We start from the raw sequence: 24,018 nt of genomic DNA on the forward strand, positions 1-24,018 counted from the left end.
GACTCCCAGGTGGCCTGTGCCCTCTCTGGCAACAGCTCCAGGCCCCAAAGCAGCTTGTCCCTGGGGCTCCCTTCAGCCGGCTCCAGCTCCAGCTCCAGATTCTAGCATGTCCAGCAAGATGACCCAGACGCAGCTTTCCCCTGGGACTCACCACAGCTCAAACTCACTCTAGCTGCCACTCCCACCCTGGTGCAACTTGTCCCTGGGACTCCGCGTGGCCTAAGCCCATTCCAGCTACAATTCCAACCAGCCTGCCAAGGTGGTCTCCGGCGAGGCTGGCCCCTAGAACTCCCCATGGCTCCCTCCTGCTCCAACTACACCTTCAGCCCGGTTCAGCTTGTCCCCAGAACTTCTGTAGCCTAAGCCCTCTCCACCTACAGCTCCATCCAGTCTGCCAAGGCAGCCCTGGTACGGCCTGCCCTGGGTGTTCTCTCAGTCTCTGCCCGCTTCAGCTATAGTTCAGCGCAGCTTGCTCCTGGGACTCTCCATGGCCCAGCCTGCTCCCCCTACAGCTCCAGCCAGCCTGCCAAGGCCGTCCTGGGTAGGCTTCCCCCAGGGACTCCCCAGATCTGTGTCCATCTGAACTCCAGCACCAACTGGCCTGCCAAGGTGGCCCCAGTGCAGCTTGCCCTGGGTCTGCCTGTAGCTCATGCCAACTCTAGCTCCAGCTCTAGCTGGCCTGCCCAAGACACCTAGCACATGCAGTCTACAAGGGGGAGGAAGCTCCTATACGTATATTGCTGTTTTGCCTAATTCATGGAAACAAACACAAAGAGACAGCCAAAATGAGGAGACAAATACATTCCAAATTAAAGGACAGCACAAAACCCCAGAAAAAGAATTAAATGAAATGAAGACAAGCAATCTGTCGGATAAAGAGATTAAAACAATAGTTATAAAGATGCTCAACAAACTCAGGAGAAATATACGAGATGAACTTAGTGAGAATGTCGTTAAGAACAACATCAACAAGTTTACGTCCATGTTTTCACCACTGTGAGCATGAAAGCTTCCCCAAAGTTAAATACTTCTTATGGGACTGTAGATATTAATAAAGACCTTTAAAAAAAAAATGTGGCTTGATTTTGTGCAATGACACGTGTGAACATGAGCAAGATCTGTATAAATCTGTTAGGTGCTGAAGTGCCCCACCAAAATTCGTATGATAAAAGCCTTAACCCCAAGTACCTCAGAATGTGAGTGTATTTGGAAATGGGGCCTTTAAAAAGGTTAAACGATGTCACAGTGTGGGCCTAGTCCAATAGGACTAATACCCTTATAAGAAGACATTAGGACACAGATAGACACAGACCATGTGAGGACACAGGGAGACGACAGCCATCTCCAGGCTGAAGACTCAGAAGAAATCAACCCTGCCAAAACCTTGATATTGGACTTTCAGTCTCCAGAACTGTAAGAAAATAGACCTCTGTTGTTTAAGCCACCCAATCAATAGGTGATACTTTGTTATGGCAGCCCTAGAAAACGAATACATCAGTGAATCCATTTCCAAATGATTAACGCATATTATAAAATCATGCATGGGTAAGGATCCACTCAAAGCACAAGATAGGCTGCTGGATTTTAATTTAACACAGGATGAAATGTTCATTAATATGGTTTCAGGTTCCACATTGCAATTAATCTTTAAGAAATTATGTGTCAAGTTTTGGTGCAGTGTCAAGGAAGAATACCCACAATGATATGTGAAAGGCCATTTAAATTATTCTTCCATTTTAAACTATATATTTGTATAAGGCCAAATTTTCTTAGATATAAAAATGTATATCTAAGACTCCTGAACAACACGGAGGGTTAGGGGTAGGGGCACTGACAAATCCCTACCCCAGCAGTTGAAAATCGGTGTATAACTTCTAACTTCCCCCAAATTTAACTACTAAATAGCCTACTGTGAACCAGAAGCCTTACGGATAACATAGTCAATTAACACATATTTTGTATTTCGTATGTATTATATAGTGTATTCTCACAATAAAGTAAGCTAAAGAAAATATTAAGAAAATCATAAGGAAAAGAAAATATGTACATATTTTTATGCATTCATGACATACCTAACCTTTTTCTTTTTTTTTTTGATATTTATAGGCTACACAGTTTATCTGTGAGTTTTTTCAAATCTCCAAAAAATTTTCCAATATATTTATTGAAAAAAATCTATGTATAAGTCAAAGGAACCACACTGTTCAAATTCATGTTGTTCAAGAGTCAAACGTATTTATATAAACATATATTTCTTATGTTTCCACCAAACAACACATCACAATAGATTGACTGGAGAAGCAGCAGACACTCTAGCTGTTTTAAATTAAGCCAGATGTTAGAGACATTTACAAAAATGTAGAACAATGCCATTCTTCTCATTAAATTTATTTTGTTTTGGATAATACAGTTATTCATTAAAAAGTTATTGATGACACAATGTACGAGTTATTGTTATCTTTAAATAAATTAAGAACTGAAAATTTTCTGGTTTAATTTTTAATATAGCAAATATGAACAGCTATAACCTACATTAAAAAAAAAAAAAGCTTGTTAGAGCCTTAATAATCTTACTAGAATAGAAAGAGATCTTATGAACAAAAGGTCTGAGAATCACTTCCTTAAAAGATATACCTAAATATTACTCAAAGCCAGGTATCTTATGGATATGAGGGAGAATGCTTTGGGGTTTTTAGCTGTTTTAAATGTCCGTGGTAGCCACTCCCTTTTAAAATTTATCATAGGTGAAATTATCATGACTTTGTCACATGGAATATAAATTTTAGACCTTCTGTTAATCATTTATGTCTTTAGCAGTTACAAAATTATTCTCAAAAAGTCTTTGGACTGTGCCCATAGGTTCAGCCACCACTTTTCAGTAAGAAGCCTTACTGGTCAGTCTCAGTTTTTGTTAGGCTCTTCATTTTCTTAAGGAAAACCAGCTGAATGTACATAAATAGCTCTGTTACAGTTCCAAAATGTAATCCTAAAATCACTATAATCTAATACATGTTAAACCTTCAGCAAAAAAAACAACATAATATACATTGATGACTTTGGAAACTCTCTACATAGTCCATCTACTCTAAAATATATCTATGGATCCTGCCAGGACATCAGAAATAATCAATGCCTATACCATATAATCAGGGCGTCCTTGTCAAATTAGATCTTGTGATTCAATTAGGCAACGCTGATGGATGTTATAACAAAAGCCCTGCGAAAATCACTGCTGTTTACTCCAAGCATGGTCTTGAAAATTGGTTTAGTACATTAGATAGTACCCACTTTGTAATGTCACTCGGAAACTTAATATAAGTAATAGGGTGTTCACTGACAAACTGGTTGGGTTTAGCTCTTAAAAACACTGTGAGTCATTTAACCAAACAGGCTCCATCATGTCACTTGCTGCTACAAAGCTTCGAGCCAAATCTGTAGTCTCCCCTTAGAAAGTGTACTGCTAATATTTTTTTATGGGCCTCATTCATCTCTACATTCTATGTCACTTTAAGGTGTTTTCTCTTTGCTTCACCCTTCTCAAATACTTACTGAATTTTGTGTGTCTTTACAAGCTCCTTTATATTCTTTAAGTGAAGCAGAACATTAGCGTATTTCCCACTGTAAATATATCTGTATGTTTGTACCTAAAATCCTGGTTAATGCCCAGTATGAACCCACTTATAAGAGACAGCTGAGTTTCGCAATGACGCCACGCTTCTGTGTCTGCAGAACTAAGGACCCTGGACTGTGACGTTTGGCCTCATCCTAAGACACACTCCGAGTGTCTTTAGTGGCACTGTTGTGGCTGCCTCGATGTCCTGAATTGATTCAAAACTTTTTTCCTTTCATGGTCATTTTGACTTTGGGGAAGAGCCAGAAGTTAGTTGCATGGTGCCAGATTCGGTAAGTAAAGTAGATGAGGACACACCACAATGTTTTTATTTGACAGAAGTTGCCATATACCAGAAGCGATGTGTGACACGGAGCATTGTCATGATGGATGATGAAGTAAAAGACACTCACGAAAGAGGACTTCCAGAACTGCTTCAGAAAGTGGCAAGAATGATGTTCGAAGCGAGGGGGAGTATTTTGAGGGGGAGTAATGGCAATGTGTCTTTTACTGTAGTAATTTTTTTTTTATTTAAACATTCACCGTATCTTTTGATCACAGTCGTATCCCCTTTTCTAATACTACTGGAAACATTCCTGACATCTCACTTGTATACTAAAAGAAAATTGCTAAGTTGAAGGGGCAGAGTGTAATATATGCAAGGGGGAAGGAACGTAGAAGAAAACAGAAACAGCTACTATACAAATAGTCCTTACCATGAGCCAATTACTATGGTAAGGATTCTATCTACATTATTTATGTGTTAAGGTCTCTCCATGCACTTAATTCTCAAAGCAATAATTTAAAGAGTATTATTACTCTTCTTTAAATAGGAGAAAACTAAGGCATAGAGAGGCTAGTGACTTGCAGAGATTACAGAGCTAGTAATTGGCAGGGCCACGATGTAAACTGGGGTCTACAACTTGAAAGCCACGGAACACAACAGACTTTCATTCAACACATGCCAGAAACACTATCAGTACTTTCCAGTGATTAATTCCTTTTTAAAAATTTTTTTATACTAAAACAATACTGAGTTATGAAAGAATATCTAATACCCAGCTGCCTGTCCTACTGTCCACCTCCACGGAAGACACAGAAATGAGCTCTCCCCTCTGACATCTGTCCTAGCCCATGAGGGTAGATCTAATCTGAGGTCCCCACTTCTTCTAGGACATTCCTCTGCCAGCTCATGTTAACAGGACAACATCGGCTTTGCTGAAAGAAACGATATCACTATCTTACAAAAGGATGTTCGTTGTCTCACAACATAATATCTTTTCCTACTGCTGGGCCTTCATGCACCCCTTCTAGAACACTCTCAGCAATTCTAACGGGGTATCAAATTAATATCCTTTTTTTCAAGATGTATCATTTAGAATATGTACCACCCGATTTAACTCCTAACACAGTTATTGCCAACTGCTGTTCCACATCTTGTACCTTCAACTAGACTAACTTTGAGGAGAGAATCTATATGGAAAACACCAATGGTTGCTTTACCCTACAGTTCCTCCAACTTCTCCCTTGCTAATAGAACCTTAATTTTGTTCGGTGTGGTGATGTGCCTAATCCCAGGGAATGAATCATGATGGTTCTAATCAGTCAGTAATCCCCTTGCTCTTTGTCAGCGATCAGTCTAGGTGTGGGCATGTAACCAGTTCTCGCCAGTGGAAGTGGAAGTCTAGGGATAGCAGGAAGTCTAGGGATAGGGTTCTAGGAAAATTATCCTCCCTGATAAGAGAAAGAGCAACAAAAGCAGATCCTTTCTTGTACCCTCGCTCCCTCCCTCCCACTTGGCACTCTCTCCTACTAAAAGACTAGGAATGATAACAACACCAATACTTCATGGCAGTACGGAAAGAGCGAGTTCCTCCTATGTCTTTCTACTTCTCTGAGTTAATTCTCTGCCTCACATAAAGGGCCACGGAGTTACCTGAATACTTGGTATACTATTAAATATGGGTATGCTATTAAATTTCACCTGATTTTTCAAATTATGAACACATGTGTTTATCTGGTTTATAATTCTGTGATTAAAATCATGGGGGAAAACCTATCAGTAATGAAGAGAACAAATTACAAATAACAGCAAAATACTATATTTCTTTTTTTTTAAATCAAAGAACATTCAAAAGAGCCAGAGAACATACAAGGCAGAAGAACCTGAAATGACAAGATTCCAAAAAGAAGTGAAACAGAGGTAAACAGTCTCAACCATTTTTTGCCCTTGAGCCATTTCCTAATTCATTAAGTATAGTGACTGAGAGGCAAAAAAGAGAGGGATGGTTGGGAGCTTTTGGCAGTCTCGTGGGACGAAGGAGACAAAATTTGAAGCTCAAGACCACCAAGGCAATGAAGACTTCAATGGGCCAATATCCTGGAGAAAGAGACAAAACAGTTCATTCTATGGTGCTTTTCCCCTACAAATATTATGATCCCTAAACTTCATGAGAGGCTGAGAAACTAAGGAAGAAACAGTGGTTAAGAGACTAAAATGATAAGCAGAGCTGTCAGCACTCTCAAAACACCAGGGAGACAAACACTGGATTTCAGTGCCCACCGAAGAAAAGGAGTCTTGGTAAACACAGGAGGCTTTCTACTAAAATTCTCAAGGGCCATGCCCCAAAAATAAAGTGAGCCAAAAATAGACTAACTCTCAGAACGTCTGAAACCATGCCGCAAATTCTCTCAATCTTTGATGACACTGATGTCATTTGCTTGTACACGACCTGTTTGCCAAGGAAAAGAAAAATAAATACACTATAGGAAAGATAACATCATCCAGAACATCTATAACTTTTTGTATACAATAACCACCAATCAAAAATTACAAAGCCTACCTGGAGTCAGGACCAAAACACTCTAAACCAAAAGAGAAACAGGCAATATACAAAGACCCCAGACGGTCCTGATATTAGAATACTCAGACATGAACTTTAAACAAGTAATTAATATGCTCAAAAAAAAAAAAAAAAAAAAAGAGAGAGTTTCTTCCAGAGTACAGAAATCTATAAAAAAAATAAATAAAATAAAATGGGAATTCTTTAGCTGAAAAATAACTGATCAAAACTTGATAGCAAACACTGAGATCCCACTATACAGCTATTGCAAGAGCTAAAATCCAAGATACTGACAACACCAAGTGCTGACATACATCATGTGGATCAACAGGAAGTCTCATTCACTGCTGGATGGATGCAAAACGGCACAGCCGCGTTGAAAGACAGTTTGGTAGTTTCTTACAAAACTAAATGTACTCTTAACACATGATCCAGCTATTGTGTTTCATGTTATTGATCCAAATGAGTTGAAATATCCAAATGAAAAGAAAAAAAGATTTAAAAAATACAGAAAACAGCACAGGAAACACATGTAACTGAAGTCCTAAACCTGGAAGAGGGAGAGAGTGGCAGGAAAAATATTTGAGGATACACTGTTAACATTATCCAAAAATGAAAAAAAAAATCAAGTCACAATTTAGGAAGCTCTAATAACCTCAGCCAGGATAAATACAAGGAAAATCACACTTAGGCAAACCCTGGTAAAGTTTATAAAAACCAAAGACAAAGAAAAGATTCTTTGTCAGAGAGGAAAAAAAGCAGTCAGAGGGGAAAATAATTAAGACAGATAGGTGACTTTTCAACAGAAATAACAGAAGGCAAAGGACACCAAAATTACATCTTTAAAGTGTTCAAAGAAGATAATTAAAAATCTGGAATATAACTGCAAAAATATTCAAACATAAAGGTGAAACAGAGTTTTACAAAAGCTGAGTGAACTTATTGCTAGCAGATGGTAATTTAAAAATATACGAACGAGAGTTCTTCAGGCAAAAAGATAACAATCCCAGACAGAAACATGAAAATGCAGTATAAAAAGAAGAGCTACAGAAAAAGTAGAGGTGTAGCTAAATCTAAACGGATAATGATATAAAACAACGACAATAATGTCTTGTGAAGGTTAACATACAAAGAATTAAAATAGAGGAAAAGAATGGCACAAAAAGCAGAAGGATTAAACAATGGCGAAGTTCCCTTAAGGTCTTACATATTCCATGAAGTGGTAAAAGTACTAATTTATAGTATAATTAATAAGACAAGAGTGCATGTTATAATCTCTAGAGTAATCCATCAAACAAAATATAAGAGAATGCATAACTAACAAGGTATTGGGGGAATAGAAGAAAATATATTTGCGGTGACAAATATAATAGAACGACAGTAGATTTGAACCCAAATATATCAGTGATTACAATAAATGTAAATGGACTATATGTCAATAAAAGACCGATGTGAAAAACAAAACGCATATATATGCTGGCATAAGAATAGACAAATATTTCAAGGTAGTATAGTAGAAAGTCCAGAAATGGACATACAGAATTACATCCCCTTGGCAGATGACAAAAGATGTACACTGGAGAATGGAAAGTTTTTTCCATAAATGCTGCTGGGTAAACTAGTTATCCAAAGGGAAAAAATGAATCTGAAGACTTAACTGAGACCACATATAAAAATTAATTGCAAGTAGATTATAAATCTAACTGTGAAAAACACTAAAAAAGAAAACTTCTAAAAGAAAACGAGAAAATATCTTCATGACCCCGCGGTATGGGAAAATATCTTTACCAAAACCAACCAACCAAAATAACCCAAAAAATAAAGGAAAAGATTAACTAGATTTCGTTAAAATTGATGACATTTTCATCGAAAGATGCCAGGAAGAGAGTGAAAAGGGTTATCACAGAGAGAAGAAATTTTCAATACATATATCCGACAAAGGACTCATAACCAGAACGCATAAAGAACTCTTACAAAATAGGCAAAAAGACTGAACAAGCACTTCAAAAGAGGTGATCTAAAAAGCCAATAAACATACCAAAAGGCATTTAAACTTATAAGCCATCAGTCAACTGTAAATTAAAATCAAAATTCAAGACTACTGCATGCATCCACACTAGAATAGCCAAAATTCTAAAAACTGATAATATCAAGTATTGGTGAAGACGTGGGGCAATTAGAACTCCCAGATATGGTAGAATGTATATGCTACAACCACTTTGGAACCATCTTTGACAATGTCTGGTAGCACTGGGATCCATATATGTTGTCATCTAAAAATTCCATTTCAAGATATAAAAGCCACCGAATTGTGTACATAATGTGCACGAAAATACATGTCCATGACAATTCACAGCAGCACTGTTAATAGCCAAAACATGAAAGAAGAAAAACAACACCTAAATATCAACAATATATCATGGATAGAATAGATAAATTACAGCATATTTACACAACTGGATACTACATGGCAATGAAAATAAGTTAACTACTGTTATATTCAACAACATAGATGAATCTCAAAACACAAGTAAATGACACGAGACACAAAAGATATACATCGTGTAATTCCATTTACATAAGGTTTAAATACCTGCAAAACTAATTTATAGCAATAGAAATAAAAACAATAGTTATCTTTGAAACTGGACGGGGGAACAAGGAAGGATTCTGGGGGAAAATGATGATAATGTTTTACTTTTTGATTGAGGGGTAGGTAGTTCATGATTGTGTTCACTTTGTAGAAATTCACCAATTTCCACACTTATGATCTGATAATTGTTGTGATGGTTAATTTTATGTGTCAACCTGACTGGGCTAAGGGATGCCCAGATACCCTGTGAAACATTTCTGTGTCTGTGTTTGGGAGGACCTTTCAGGAAGAGATTAGCATTTGAATCTGTGGACTGAAAATAGATGCCCTCACCAATGAAAATGGTCATCATCCAATTACTTGAGGATCTGAATAGAACAAAAAGGCAGAGAGGAAAGGTCAATTTGCTCTCTGCTTCAGCTGTGGGGGGGCGGGCATCTATCCTCTCCTGCCCTCCATACAGGTGCTCCTGGATCTGGGGCCTTCAGACTCAGACTGGGACTCGTGCCATTGGTTCCCCCGATTCTCAGACCTTTGGGTTTGGACTAGAACTACACCATCAACGTTCCTGGCCCTCCAATTTGCAGATGCTATGTCATGGGACTTCTCAGCCTCCACAATCATGAAAGCCAATCCTTCATAAAGAAGAACTCTTCCTATATTTCAATATATATCCTATTAGTTCTGTTTCTCTGAGAACTTCAATTACTGTTGTACAATTCTCTGTATTATGTCATATTTAAATTTTAAAAGTTTATCCAGATACTCTGTGTAAGGTTTTCTTTAGGGGTAATGAAAATGTTTGGAATTAGATATTGTGTTTCCCCGAAAATAAGACCTAGCCAGACAATCAGCTCTAATGCGTCTTTTGGAGCAAAACTTAAAGACGCATTAGAGCTGATTGTCCGGCTAGGTCTTATTTTCGGGAAACACGGCAGAAGCATTATTTGCACAACATTGTGAGTGTGCTAAATGCCACTGACTTGTGTACACTTTAAATATGGTTACATTAATGTCCATGAATCACCTCAATTAAGAAAGTTACCCAAAAATGCAACCTCAATAAAACAATGTATATACTGATTACTAGTAGATATCCATGACTACCAATATTAAAAGAGTTCCAATGTCAAACTTACCAACTACTGTGTCACCGTCTAACAAATTGTCGTCTTCAGAAGTTTGAAAGTCCATAATAACGCCTGCTCCATCTAAAAGTTCCTCATCACTACTTGCACTTGTTATACTGTTGTAGCTGTTTCTATAGTAACCTCTATGGAACAGCTGCTCAGACTCCATTGAGCTGTCTGGTTATCTGAAAAAAAGGGGGGAAAATGGTGTTAAAACTTTCCACACCTAATAAAAATCATCTACTTTAACAGGACAAAAGGAAACTTCTGATCTCAATATTTACAAAAAAAAAAAATACTGAATTTATTCACTGTAACAATAGCTAAACATCTGTTATGTTAAATCTTTGGGGATGATTTAATAATTGTATTCTCACTACATAGCTATAAAAAAAGGAAGAATTTCTTCAAGATAATTATTAAGTTAAAAACTTAATAATTGTACTTAAAAAAAACTTAATAATAAAGTACAGAGAAGTGTTTAGAGTATACTATAATGTATGTGGGTTTTCTTCCCAAACGGAGCAGGGGGTAATTCCTCGCTCGACTATCCCTGGAGGGATTTCCAAGAAAATTGACCACAGGAGAAAGGAACAAGATGGCTGAAGTACCAGGTTTGAAAGTGAGACTGTTTGCCCCTCCTGAATATTTTAGCAGATGCAGGTACTAATTTTAAATACTGTAATTTAAATTTTAATATTAATTTTATTCTATCATCATTTTAAAATTAAAAGTTTCAGAGCCCATGGTCAAATATCAGCCATAGAAAATATTATAAGCAACAGTTTTCATTTTTTTCAAAGCTGATAATACCAAATAAGCATAGGTTTTCAATGCTCTTTTTCTCTAACTTTGAAAACTGTATTACTCCAAAATAGTTTGATTTTTTTTAAATATATCAACCTACTTGCTCAAATTCAAAATGAGGGTTCAACATAAATGTGGCAGACATTAGCAAAAGACTTGAAAGGTTTGTGTGTGGGATTTGAAAGATAGCCATAAAAGTAGTGAAACCTGTAAGCCTTGTACAACAAGACAATCTCTTCAATAAATTTTCCTTCTCCACATGGAAAAATAACCTCAAAGAGCTATAATAGTTTAAAACTTGTAAAGTTTTTATACTTTTTTAGAAAAATAAAATATTACAGATTTATTACATAAATTTCCTAACTCAAAGACCACTTTAGAGAATTTTTGAGAGCTCCATGAGGACATGTCTCTATTCTCAGCATCTGGCATGGTGACTGGTATGTAAAATACAGATTAATAAATGTCAAATTGTTTTTCCAATGAGATAAAAAATAAAAATGTATTCAGTTTTCAACAACAAATACTGTCTACAACAGTATTAATATTGCCTTAGGAGAATAACCAAAAACAAGCACATAAATTACAAAGAAAAATTTAAATATGTACTGCATTGCAACTTAATTAATGTTTTATGGTTACTCCTACCAAAGATGGTCAACTATAACATACTGAGATTTGTTAGAAGGTACTAAGGTAAGAGTTTTATATAATATTTAAGGTGAATTTTAAAGAATAGTATGAAAATAACTAAGTTCATGCTAAAAACTTTGCAGTGTCCATGGAGGCAGTCAAATTAAATATTGTGGCTCTTATGTAAATACCCAAAAGCTTTAAAAAAAAAAAAAGCATTAATAGTTCAAGAATCATTCTAATTTTGATATATCAAAGCATGTATGCTAAGATTTTTGCAAAGAACACACACATTCTTTTCTTCACTTCTTTACATGATAATCAGACTAGAAGGGCTTAGTACACATGATAACAGACATCAATAAACAGCTGCACATCACTGAGAAATCTCTAAAATACTAAGAGATTTAGGAACTTACTGCAATAAATCAGGCAGTAAGTTCCTTTCTGTTTACTAGGACCTCAGTCAGCAAGTTTCAACATATCTCCTCTATTTATCCCCAAAAGTCCCTTAAAAACCACAAGTGTTAACTAGTAACTTAGCTCTTTTAAATATGTAAAAAAACTTAATTTCACTAACACCTCTGAGACCTCTACACTTTACATCATTCGTTATAACACAAGCTACCAATCCTGTTCCAAAAGTTTATTAAACTCAGGTGTGCATGGGTTACTACTTCCATAAATTCTATAACTTTTAAAAAAAAAACACTATTTTTTTTCTTATTAACCCAGAAACCTAATATAACACTGGCCTTGAAACATGACTCGTCCAAATTGAGATGTGTTCTAAGGTAAAACACCTACTGGATTTCTAAGACTTGTAAGAAAAAAAATATCAAACATTAATAATTTTATATTGATTCTATGTTGAAATAATAATTTAGATATATTATATTAAATAAAATATAGTATTAAAATGAATCTTACCATTTTCTTTTTACATTTTTAATATGGCTACTAAGAAATTTAAAATTACATATGTGGCTTGTATTTTCAACACAAAGTTTTTATTGGGCATAAAGGTAGCACAAAGAAATCTGGATAGCAGTGTTAAATCTTTTTAGGTTCTAAACTTGATTCCCAGGCTTGCCCACAAAAGGCTAATTAAACCATAATACGACAGCTGAAATTTTGCATATTAAAAAAAATGAAAACAATATCATAAAGTCACCTTTTCCTTTTTTATTGTCAAAAAATATATTTAAAGCCATCTCAAAACACTGTAACAGACACACAGTAACTTCTGAATATCTTCCCGCAGAGTTATGAAGATTAGTGTAACCTATAAAATCTCCAGGGATAAAGCCTGGTTTGTTGCAGTAAGTTCCTAAATGAGCTATGCAGAATCACCTTGACCCCCTCTAATCTGATCTCCACACCGCAGCCAGCATGGTCTTTTCTACAAGCAAGTCTGACCAGTATCCTCTCCCTCACTTCATGGATTAAAGTCTTAATCATTTCTCACCACTCTTAGAAGACTAACCGCAGACAAAGCCCTGTGCAGCCTGGGCCTCCTCCTTGTTCCCCAGCTTCACTCTGTAGTGTGTACTTCTTGCAGGAGTACTCTTGACTCGCTGATCTTCCTCTCACTCCTACAAGGCTCTTTCCTGTCTCCAGCCCCAGTACCTTTATTGCTCCCTCAGCCCAGAAAATACCCTCTCCTCTTCAACTAATCCTCTCTTACTCATGCTTCAGATCTCACATCAAGTATATATGCACGTATGTATGCACATATGTATGTATTTATTTAACAAATTCTTAAACAGAGTTTACGATATGTTAGGCACTATCCTAAGCATGTTACAAATTACCTCATTTAATATTTGTATTAAATACAAACACAATCCTAAAGCTTACGTGCTATTATCCCCATTTAACACATGAGAAACTGAGGCACAGAGAGTTTAAATTACTTGTCCGACGTCATGCAGCTACTAGTAGGCAGGAAAGCCTCCCTTGACCTACTTACTACCTGGGCAAATCTTTCCTGACTAGGTCAAATTTTCATTGCTAGTTCTTATATGTCTGCTTTTCTCCTTTTTAGCACTTAGCACAGTTGTAATAGTATACTTATTTATGTGATTATTAATGTCCACCTTCCCTTCTAGAATGTACCATCAGGTTTGGCACTTGGTAAACTTTTGCTCAACATTACATACTCAATGGTTAGCACAGTACCTGGCACATAATACTCATATGTATTCACGTATTTTCTCATTGAACTTTTTGAGACAATTGTGATTTCTCATGCAGTTGTACTAAATAATACAGAGAATCTGTACCCTTTACCCAGAAACCAACGGTAACTTGTAAAACTCTATAGTACAATAGCACAATCAGGATACTGAGACTGATTCAGTCAAGACACGGGTCATTCCCATTACCACGAGAATCCCTCCTGCTGCCCTTTCACTGCCACACCCACCTTCTTCCTGCCCCCTCCAACCCCATTTCCTTAACCCTTGGCAATGCATAATCTGTTTTCTATTTCTATAAATATGCCAGTTGAAGAATGTCACATAAATGGAATCATAAAATATATTACTTTATTGGATTAGCTCTTTGCACTCAGTATAATTCTCTAGAGATTTATGCAGGTTTTTTGTATGTATCAATAGTTGTTTTTGTTCTTATACTGCTGAGTAGTACTCCATGATATGGATGTACCAGAGTTTGTTTAACCATTCACTCAATGAAGAGTATCTACCTCTTTTCTAGGCTTTGGCTATTATGAAAAAAACTGCTACAAATATCCATTTACAGGTCTTTGGGGGTTTTTGTGAACTTAAGTCTACATTTCTCTAAGATAAAAATCAAGGAGTGCAATACATGGGTCATCTGGTAACTGCATGTTTAGGTTTTTAAGAAACTGCCAGTTTTACATTCCCATTTACATTCCAACCAACAATGTCCAGTCTCTCCATATCCTTACCAGCACTCAGTATTGTCATTAGTTTTTATTTTAGCCATTCTGAGAGGTGTAGTGATGTCTCATTGTTTTAACTTGCATTTCCCTAACGATTAATGATGTTGAACATCTTTTCATTTGCTTATTGGCTATCTTTATACTCTCTTCAGTGAAATGACTGTACCTCTTCTACCATTTTCTAACTGGACTGCTTTTTTACTTCTATTTCATATTTTAGGACATATAGTCTAAATACTAGTCCTTTATCAGATATGTGGTTTGTAAATATTTTTTTCCCATTCTGTAGCTTCCTTTTAACAGGGTCTATCACAAAGCAAAAATATTTACTTTTGATGAAGTTCAATTGATCAATTATTCTTTTATGGACTATACTTTTGGGGTCAAATCTAAAAAACCCACCTCCCAAAGATTTTCCTCTAAATTTTTTTCCAAAGTTTTATAGTTTTACATTTTACATTTAAGTCTGTGATCTATTTTCAGTGAATTTTTGTATAAGGTATAAAACATAGGCTGAGGTTCTTTTCTTGGCGGGGGGAAACTCTGTCAAAAATTAGTTGGGCATATTTGCCTGGGTCTATTTCAGAATTCTATTCTATTCTGTTTATCCATGTGTCTGTAGCTACTATACTTACAGCAATACCACACTCTTGATTCCTGTAGCTCTATACTAGGTTTTGAAATGGAATAGATTGATTTCTCACACTTTATTCCTATTTTTTCAAAACTGTTTTAGCTATTCTAGTTCCTTTGCTTTTCTGGGTCCTTTAGTATTTATAATAAGAATGAATAAGAAATGCATGGTTCATCTCTACTTGGATGTTGTATGGGAATTCAAATTCTAAACTGAATGAACATTTGCCCCAAACTCACTTGTGCTCCTATTCTCGTTACGTGAATTTCCAGAATCACCATGTACCGAGTAGCCAAAGTTAGTTTTCAGAATCCCTTATTAATTTATTCAACAAGCATTTATGGAACACCTAGCATATACCAGGCACAAAGCCAGGTGCTGAGGTAATGAATAACATGGTCCCTATTCCCAAGGCAGTGAAGGTGAAAGACACATATATAACCACACTATGGTGTAAGTCCCACAAGAGAGGTATACATACAGACAAGGTATTTGATAACATTGAAAAAAATAAACATACTGCTTTACTGCCTGGGAGTCTGTGAACATTTAGTAACAGAGGAAGGTTTTTGCTGAGTAACAAATAATTAGAATGAGTCAATCAGGCAAACTGAAGTGAAAAGTCAATAAAGGCAAAAAAAATGTGCAAAAACACAGCAGCATAGTAACAGGATCTGCTTGGGTAGCTTATGGAAGAGGTAGGGGACTAGAGATTAGTGGAGAGGTGAACAACGGCAAGATCAAGGAAGGAGGGGCTCCTATGTCATGCTAAGAAACTTATTTATACGCATGCGAAGCCATTAAGAGTTTTAGGAGAGAAACCACAAGATCAGTGAATTTTGGCAGGCCAATGCAGCAGTGTGGAATGCAGATTAGAAAGGCAAGAGACTGAAAGACTTAAAGACAGGGATAGGAGTTAGGTGACCCTTATCCTAATAGACCCTTGAACAGTTCTAAATATCAGATAGTGAAGGCATAGTGAGCTAAGACACAGCAATAAGGAAGAGGAGTTTTGAGAAATATTTAAGAGGATGTGGTAACTCAGAAAATGTGGAGAAGGGTGAAGAAGAAATCTAAAATAAGCTGCTAAATTTCTGACTTGACTAATTAGTTCATAACAGTTGGAGGAAACACATTTTAGTCTCCTCCAGCATATAGCACTCAAGACCAGAGTGGCTTTCCAACTGTAGAATGATACATCCAGGCTTTAGTCCTATTGAAGGCCAGACTACAATGAAGGGAATGTACCTCCCTTCAGTACACCAATCTAGCCACCAAACGGCATGGAGATTGAGCAGCAGAAACAGGAAAACCCTGGAAATGGCCTGAGGTAGTGCACTAATTTTTCACAGCTCCCAACAAAGTTTTGCCTCTCTCATAAAGAAGACTGTTTAGGGCGGAGGACCATGGCTAAGTGTCAAAGATGAGTTTGTCAGCTATCTGGTTGGCCAATAAGCTGACAGAAAAGTAGGAACGATCTAAGTAAAAGAAGCAATGAAAATCCCAAATGTTAGCAACTCGAGAGACAGACAAAAGCCTCAAGGGCAATGATGGCAGGGAAGTGAAACTGACTGATCTAGCCCTTTGAATGTAAGGAGAATTTTCATATAAATATATTAAGAACTGTATGAGTATGTGCTTCCATAAGCTAACCAAGCACAAAGATTAAAATGTGACAATAAATTTCAACATCATTTATTCATTTACTAATATTTATAGAGTAGTTACTAATGTGCAAAAAATTGTAAAAAATATAAATAAGATTTTTACTGATTAATGGCATCATACTGGTATAGGACTAACAGCTTTCAGTAATAAAACTTTATATATACTGTCGTTAAGAGATGTAATATTTTTCTCTAAATTACTAAATATTCATATAATAAAAGGCAATACATGACAGATGTCACAGAAGATACAAGAACTGTTATAAGAGCTCAGAGAAAAGACCACATCCCACTCTAATTGATTATGAGAAACCCTCTTTGGAGGAAGACACACTTGAGCTGAACCTTCAAAATTAAATGGGATTTTCTGGGGCAGAGGTGAGAAAAGAGTTTAACTGAAGCAAAAGTATTGTCATAAATCAAGCTAGGGAGCCAAGAAGACAACAAATACATCTGGAGATGAGTGAATACGTGCACAGAACCCAAGTCCAGTAGAAAGGTTCCATGGTCAAACTAGCATAAGTAATAAAGCATACCTCTGTCTAGAACTATAATGGAAAATAAATAGCATAAGAAAGGTTCTTGAAAAATCCTGTAGTAAACATTAACTAAACAAAATTTATGAAAAGCTTCTCAAATTTGTTTCACCAGGGAATGACCCCTCCATCCCATATAACACCATGAAACATAGATTGGCACGTGACAGTAGTAAGAAAGAATTTATTCTGATACAAATAGTCAACTCATATAAGATATGACAATAATGAAACTGATTTCTCCCAAAAGTAATATAACTTGATATTTTGTCCATACTGTTCATTAAGTTAGCTGCCATGTCCAAATTACTACGCCTTATATATTTTTCTTCAAAAAAGTATGAAATGGATAACCTGATAAAGGAAATAGCTGTCTACTCTGAAGAAAATTTCCTAGATTCATAAAAACTTTTAGAGCTATTCAAGGGTTAAATGGTAGATGATTTTAAAACACAGACACACACACACACACACACACACACACACACAAACACACAGGCTCAGATTGTAACAAGGGAGAAAGGTAAACAAAATTCATCAAAAACATGCTGTGGAAGACTTAAACTTTGAAAATCAAATAATTTTCATGATTTTACAAAACAAACTGTTCAACTACTTCCCATAAGGACATGAAATATATTTTTTTAACTTGGTTCCAGTCAAAGTTGCAGATCAAATCTCTTTATATTTCAGTAATGCAAATGGGCAGTTTCCCCACATGGGTTCATCTTCCATTTTATACTTAACTAAGGAATATTCATCTTCAAGAATCAAAATAAATCATAACTATAATGCTTATGTACATATGTGAATGTGACTATGAAAAAACACCCCCAAAAAGCTTATTAGAGTAGTAGGATAAGAGTTTTAAAGAAAAAAAAGACATTCCCTAGTTTCTGTAATTTTATGTTACTTTTCTAATTTAAATATATATGAATCTATGGTGCTATCTCTCTCATCTTATCTTTTCTTTTAGCATTTTGACTAGTTCTACTTGCAATATAGTGCAGCCACTGAGAGCAAGAGCTCAGAAATCATACTGCCAGGTTTTAGTCCCAGTTCTAACACTTACTGAGACCTCCAGCAAGTTAATTAAATCTTCTATGCTTCAGTTTCCACATGTATAATGGGAAAACTGGAAAGTACCGAATTCATGAAGTTGGTGTGAGAATTGAGATAATCCACAAAAAACCCACAGGAAAGATTATGAATCACAGCATTCACTCAATAAATATTAACACTTATTATGTCATATATACTGAGGGTGCCAATGTATATAAGTGGACACTTTGGTCAACGTTGCTCAAGCAGTAGTTCGCTATAATCAGAAGTGTCTGGACGCTGATGGTAACTACTTTGAGCACCTCTTGTAATTGCAGAAGTCAAATGTGACTTGTATTCATCTTTTGTTATCAGTATATATTGAGTATTACAATTTTAATACAGTTTTCCTTGCTTAAAATGTGCACACATTTTTTGGCACCCTCTGTATTTTAGATCCCTGCTGACAAGTTTGACTAGAAACTTAGCTGAAAGTTCTACAAAGCTGTGATAGTGGCCAAACCCCACAGGATATTGCTTTGATATCTGACCCACCACAGAGATCAAACCTCACTTACTGAGCGGTCCAAAGATTATTACCAATATGTCACAACAGGAAATGGAAAGCTTATCACCAACATGATGTGGAAAATAGCCAATTTACTAACATAAAATCATAACCTCAGCAAATCTGTTTCTCTGAACTGTATATATGCAAAACCTGGTTAAATATTTACATTCCTAATGAGCTATGTATGATTGAAAACACATGCTAACTCACAATTTCCAAGTAAAGATGGGGGTACTAAACATTCATATTCACCTCTTAAAATACGTTGACCCATTTTTCAAGTAAAGAATCAAAAAGTCTTTAAGTTACTAGACATGTGCTGCTCACATCATAAGGTAGATAAATGCAGAATCTCTAAGCTGTACACCTGAAACTAATATAACATTGTAATTCACCTATAAAAAAAATAAGTCTTTGAAGAGTATGGGAGGTAGAGTGTGGAATGAGATGAAATTTGTCACATATTCCGCCAAAAGTGGCTGTTCTTATTAACCAGAGGTCATAAAAGCATATTCAATTTGAGAAATTATCTGTAGGTCACAAACCTGGTTTTTTAGCCATTCTATGCAATCAGCAGCACCACCTTTTAAGATGAAAATCAACAATATATAGATTAGCATTTTAACTCCTATATGTACTCAAGCCACACATGTAGGTAGTATTTTGTAGTTACTCACAAAGGCACTCAAAGTTGACATCAGTTAAATTATTTCCATACCGAAATAAGAAAAACAAATCTTCTAAATTAACTATTTGGGGATGAAAACAAAAGCACTTTTGGAAAGATTCAACAATCAACGCCACAAGCCACAATGATGCTGCAGTAACGGAATTGCAAAGTTCCAAAAAGTTTATAGTTTGCAGAACTGAACTTTTGAATCACGAAAAAAAATTGGTATGGTCACTATTATCATACTTATGCATAACGTATATGTAATTATCTTCTATGTACTCCAGCTTTAAAATGCTACACAAATAAAGGATATTATAGACCAAGTTAATTTCCGAGGTTCTAAGGAAGCTTCTGGTCCACGTTTAAGGTCAAAACACACACGTAATGTATACATATAAACTGTCCTGATATACACATAAGTCTAAATTGAAGAGAGAAAGACTCAATATTTACTTTAAATTTGGGCAAATTTAGCGAAAGTAAAACCCACTCTCTAGGTTGAATTTTAATCTTTTCCTGAAACCTACTTCCATTCTACTCAAAGGTCCTTCGACGGTTCCTGAAGAAAATAGGTGAAAACTTAAAGAATGCTCGAGGGTGTATACCTCATCGGAGTGCATCTGACATCATGTAGGTAAATCTGTTGTGAGATAAATGAAGGTGACTGCCCTGGCCTGGCATCACTGCTGACCCGAAACCGTGAACAGGACAGCTAACGAATCTTCACTCATAGAATGCAACTCACCTTGCAGCTCAGAGGCATAGCAAAATCGGTGGCTGTTTTCTGCGCTGCCTTTGGATTCTGCATCTGTTTCAAACCTAAAACCTACCTACCCTGGGAACTCTACCAGAAGAAGCTTGACACACAACGGAAACGATCGCAATTTAAAAGACACCTGGGGTTTTCTACTCTAGAGGTTACGGAATTTTGCCCGGTGGCACTTTTTTGGTCCTCCTTCAAACACAAGAGCAGCATTAAATCCGCTTCTGTTGGGCCCTAGAGTCAACCTGCTTCTACTCAAAATGGAAAATAAAAATCTCCAACCTCACTTCCTTCTTAAAAGACTAAAACTGATCCATGCTCTAACTAGGGAATGAAGTAGAACGGCTTTCAACCCACCACACCCTTCTTCCTCATCACGCAGCCCAATTCCGGCAGCGGGCGAACTTGGACTACGAAAAAGAAGCTGTAGGTTCCGGACCAGACCCACCCGGACCCACGGAAGGGGAAGAAAAGCAGCTGGAAACCGGAGTCCGACAGGTGCACCGACGCGTGACGTCACCGCGTAGACGTGAACGGCCGTTCAGCGTCCGGGCGCCCCGACCCCGCCTCCTCGGACCGCGTCGGTGCCTATTGGGCAATGTGCAAACAGTGGGCGGGCCGGGACCGAAGCACCGGGAGGAGGAGCCGGGCGTGCTGGCCCGCCCGAGGGGCCGCGCGGGGTGTGAAACCCTTCCTGCGGATGGGGTAGCGTCACTCTCTGCCGTTTGCCACTCTGCTGACCTCGCGAAAGGACAGGAGGCGGCCGCTTCGGGGTAAGCCGTCTCAGAAGGCCGCAGGTGCGCGCCGCCCCTCGCGTCATCGCGAAGCTCCACTTCCACGTTGGCAAAACAAGACAGCGTCTGGGAGCAGCGCGTGAAACGCCGGCGACCATCAGTTCCGAGTATGAAAAGCAAAAGCAGCCGTCCAGGAGCGCTAGTAACTAAAACTTAGATCCAGAAAATTTGTGGGCCTTTGAATTTAGCCCAGCACCCAATTCTACCTATGCTTATAGGTCGCCGGCAGAGAAGGCAATGGGATCACCGCGCCTTTTATGTGCCTAACACACATGAAGAAAACCGATGACCCTAATTTAGCCGTTACACATTTTCAAAAATAATGCTTGGAAAGTATTTTGGAGAAAATATATAATATAAAAATTTATGTTTTTACAATCTAAATTCAAATTACTCATAACAGCCGAAGGGTTGTAATCGTGGGCATGACAGGATCAGTCACCTAGATTCAAAATTCTGCTACATTTGCTGCATCTATATTTGGGTGTATTTTTTTTTTCCCCTGCAGCATGTGAAAGTAGGATGCAGACACACTTTACCCCTAGATACTTGAACATGTTTCCCCGAAAATAAGACCTAGCCAGACAGTCAGCTCTAGTGCGTCTTTTGGAGCAAAAATATAAAACCTATAGTAAAATAAGACCGGGTCTTACATAATTTTACAATAGTAAAATAAGACCGGGTATTATATTAGTTTTTGCTCCAAAAGAGCGAGAATTAGAGCTGATTGGCTAGGTCTTATTTTCGGGAAAACATGGTATCTACTAAGAATAACAACCTCTCCAACACAGTCAGAATACCATTATCACCTGTGAGATTAAAGAACCAAGCTATCTGCTCCCAACACTCCCAAAATACGCTTGGACAGGCATAAGGTAACAATGGTAGGTATTCCGGTTCAAAAAGTAGAAGAAAGGCAGATAGGAGTCACTGTTTTCAAATGCCCAGTCACCTACCACAGGTGATGAGAGTGCCCTTTACTTCCCCATTGCAGGTTTTTTATTTGTTTGTTTTTACAAAAGGAAATCCCCTTTGTAATATCCTCACCCAAGAGGGTTTTATGCCTTAAGAGGCTTGAGCACCAGCTTTTTCAGCTGGTTTATCTCCATCAGCTGACAACCTCACAGACTCAAGTCACCCATTCACATTTACTTCCTGATTCAGTGCCAGCACGAACATAAGAATCAGGAGGTTTCTCTCAGTGTTAACTATTTCAGAACCCCCTTTACCCTTCCCTGTCACTAGGCCTTGCATCAAGTTACAGGTTTCCGCAGTAGATTTCTTTAATTCTGAATCTCAGTTTAGGCCACTTAAACAAGCAGGCAAAAACCATCAAAAGTTCTAGCTATTTAATCCTAAAGCAATGAACTCTAGTCACCCAACATGTGCAGTAATCAGAGGGCCATTCAAATGACCTTTGCAGGATTAAGAAATTCAGCTTCTTGCAATAAAATAAACTATGCCCCACTATAATGAGTGTTCTAGAAATTGTTAATCTGGTTTATTTGGAAAGCCTAAAGATTAAAAAGTCTTCTAAGGACATATTTTAGAACCTGCCAAAATTAGAGATTCTCAGTGTCAGGAAAGTTGACACTCAAGGAGAGACATTCTTTTGAGTGCAAAGAGTTGGAAATTATAGGCTATCAGGCAAAAGAGTTTCACTGTTAGTTCTTTATAACATGCAATGCCACATAATACCCAGATATCACCTGCTCTGTATTGTGGGAGAAATTACCTCGATGCAATGATACCCTCCAAATATACTACCAGGCGAACTATCCCAGAGGTCGTAGAAAAAAGGCTAACGCACCTTGAGAAGCAAGAGGGGATGAAAATTAACACACTTCTGACGGGGTACAAACGAGATGGGAAAGACCCATGAATGGAAACCTGTGGTTATGAAATGTTCGTATGCTCTATCACTCTTTCTGGCATATTAGCCTTCCTGTTGATGGTATGAGGTTTGAGCAAGGGTCCAAAGATGGAAGGTGCCTAAGCCAGTGACACACTCTGGCTCTCTTGGAGAGGTGCAGGGGCAAGAATGTCTGTCCACATCAGTAGCTTGCCAGTTAACCTGATGAACAGATACAGGTTTCGTACTTCTTGTGTAGGACATGTTAAATACAGTATGAGTGTCACCACTGGGTGGCAGAATTAACACCTGAGAACGTTTACTCAAGAATATGTCGTGAAGATATATATATATATATATATATATATATATATATATACACACACACACATAGTGTTTAATGAATATTAGGGCCTGTGTGTTTAGTGCCTCATGAATATTAGGTATCTCTTGGTCTTTCCACCCTTGTCTATGTTCACAAATACATGCCTTGCTAACTTTATCTGTCCACCATGTCTCACAGGCTAATAACTTACTTATCTGCGCTTAAAAAATGAGTTTTGCCCATCCTATATCTTTATTTTCTTCCAGGGCAGAATGTTCTCAAATGATACAGTGCTGGGCTTCAGAGCTAGTATCGTGTGATAGTGATGATGCAGTCAAACTTCTTATGACTCCTTCATTACTTTGATCAAGGTATATTTTGTGGAGCCGTGGTAATAGCCAAGCACAATACTATTTTATTTTACTTGGGAAACTGTTGGACAAGACTGGGTCTTATCTAACATAATATAAGACCAAGTCTTATATTAATTTTTGCTCCAAAAGATGCATTAGAGCTGATTGTCCAACTAGGTCTTATTTTTGGGGAAACACGTAGTGAGTCGAGGTGATGTAAGCCATTTCCTTCTGCCAGCAATTCCACCACTCTGGGAGTGGCAG

General features: G+C 37.3%; 1 protein-coding gene across 8 annotated transcripts in view; it reads right to left on the reverse strand.

The window, feature by feature from the left end:
• Positions 1–20,940, reverse strand: part of CLCN3 (chloride voltage-gated channel 3) — a 75,147-nt gene extending 54,207 nt beyond the window's left edge. For 7 of the 8 annotated variants that reach the window (XR_004425570.1, XR_004425569.1, XR_004425568.1 and 4 more), the window contains exons 1-2: positions 20,413–20,940; positions 10,186–10,361 (exon numbers count right to left, since the gene is read on the reverse strand). Coding sequence is in view for 5 of the 8 variants with exons in the window: in XM_033133921.1 (XP_032989812.1) it covers positions 10,186–10,345 (160 nt within the window). In the remaining 3 variants the exon portion in view is untranslated. The remainder of the gene's footprint in view (positions 1–10,185; positions 10,362–20,412) is intronic. The other variant, XM_033133916.1, reaches the window with a different exon arrangement.
• Between the last annotated feature and the right edge of the window lie 3,078 nt (positions 20,941–24,018).

The sequence above is a fragment of the Rhinolophus ferrumequinum genome, chromosome 18 (genome assembly GCF_004115265.2).
Source record: "Rhinolophus ferrumequinum isolate MPI-CBG mRhiFer1 chromosome 18, mRhiFer1_v1.p, whole genome shotgun sequence".
NCBI classification, from domain to species: Eukaryota; Metazoa; Chordata; class Mammalia; order Chiroptera; family Rhinolophidae; genus Rhinolophus; species Rhinolophus ferrumequinum.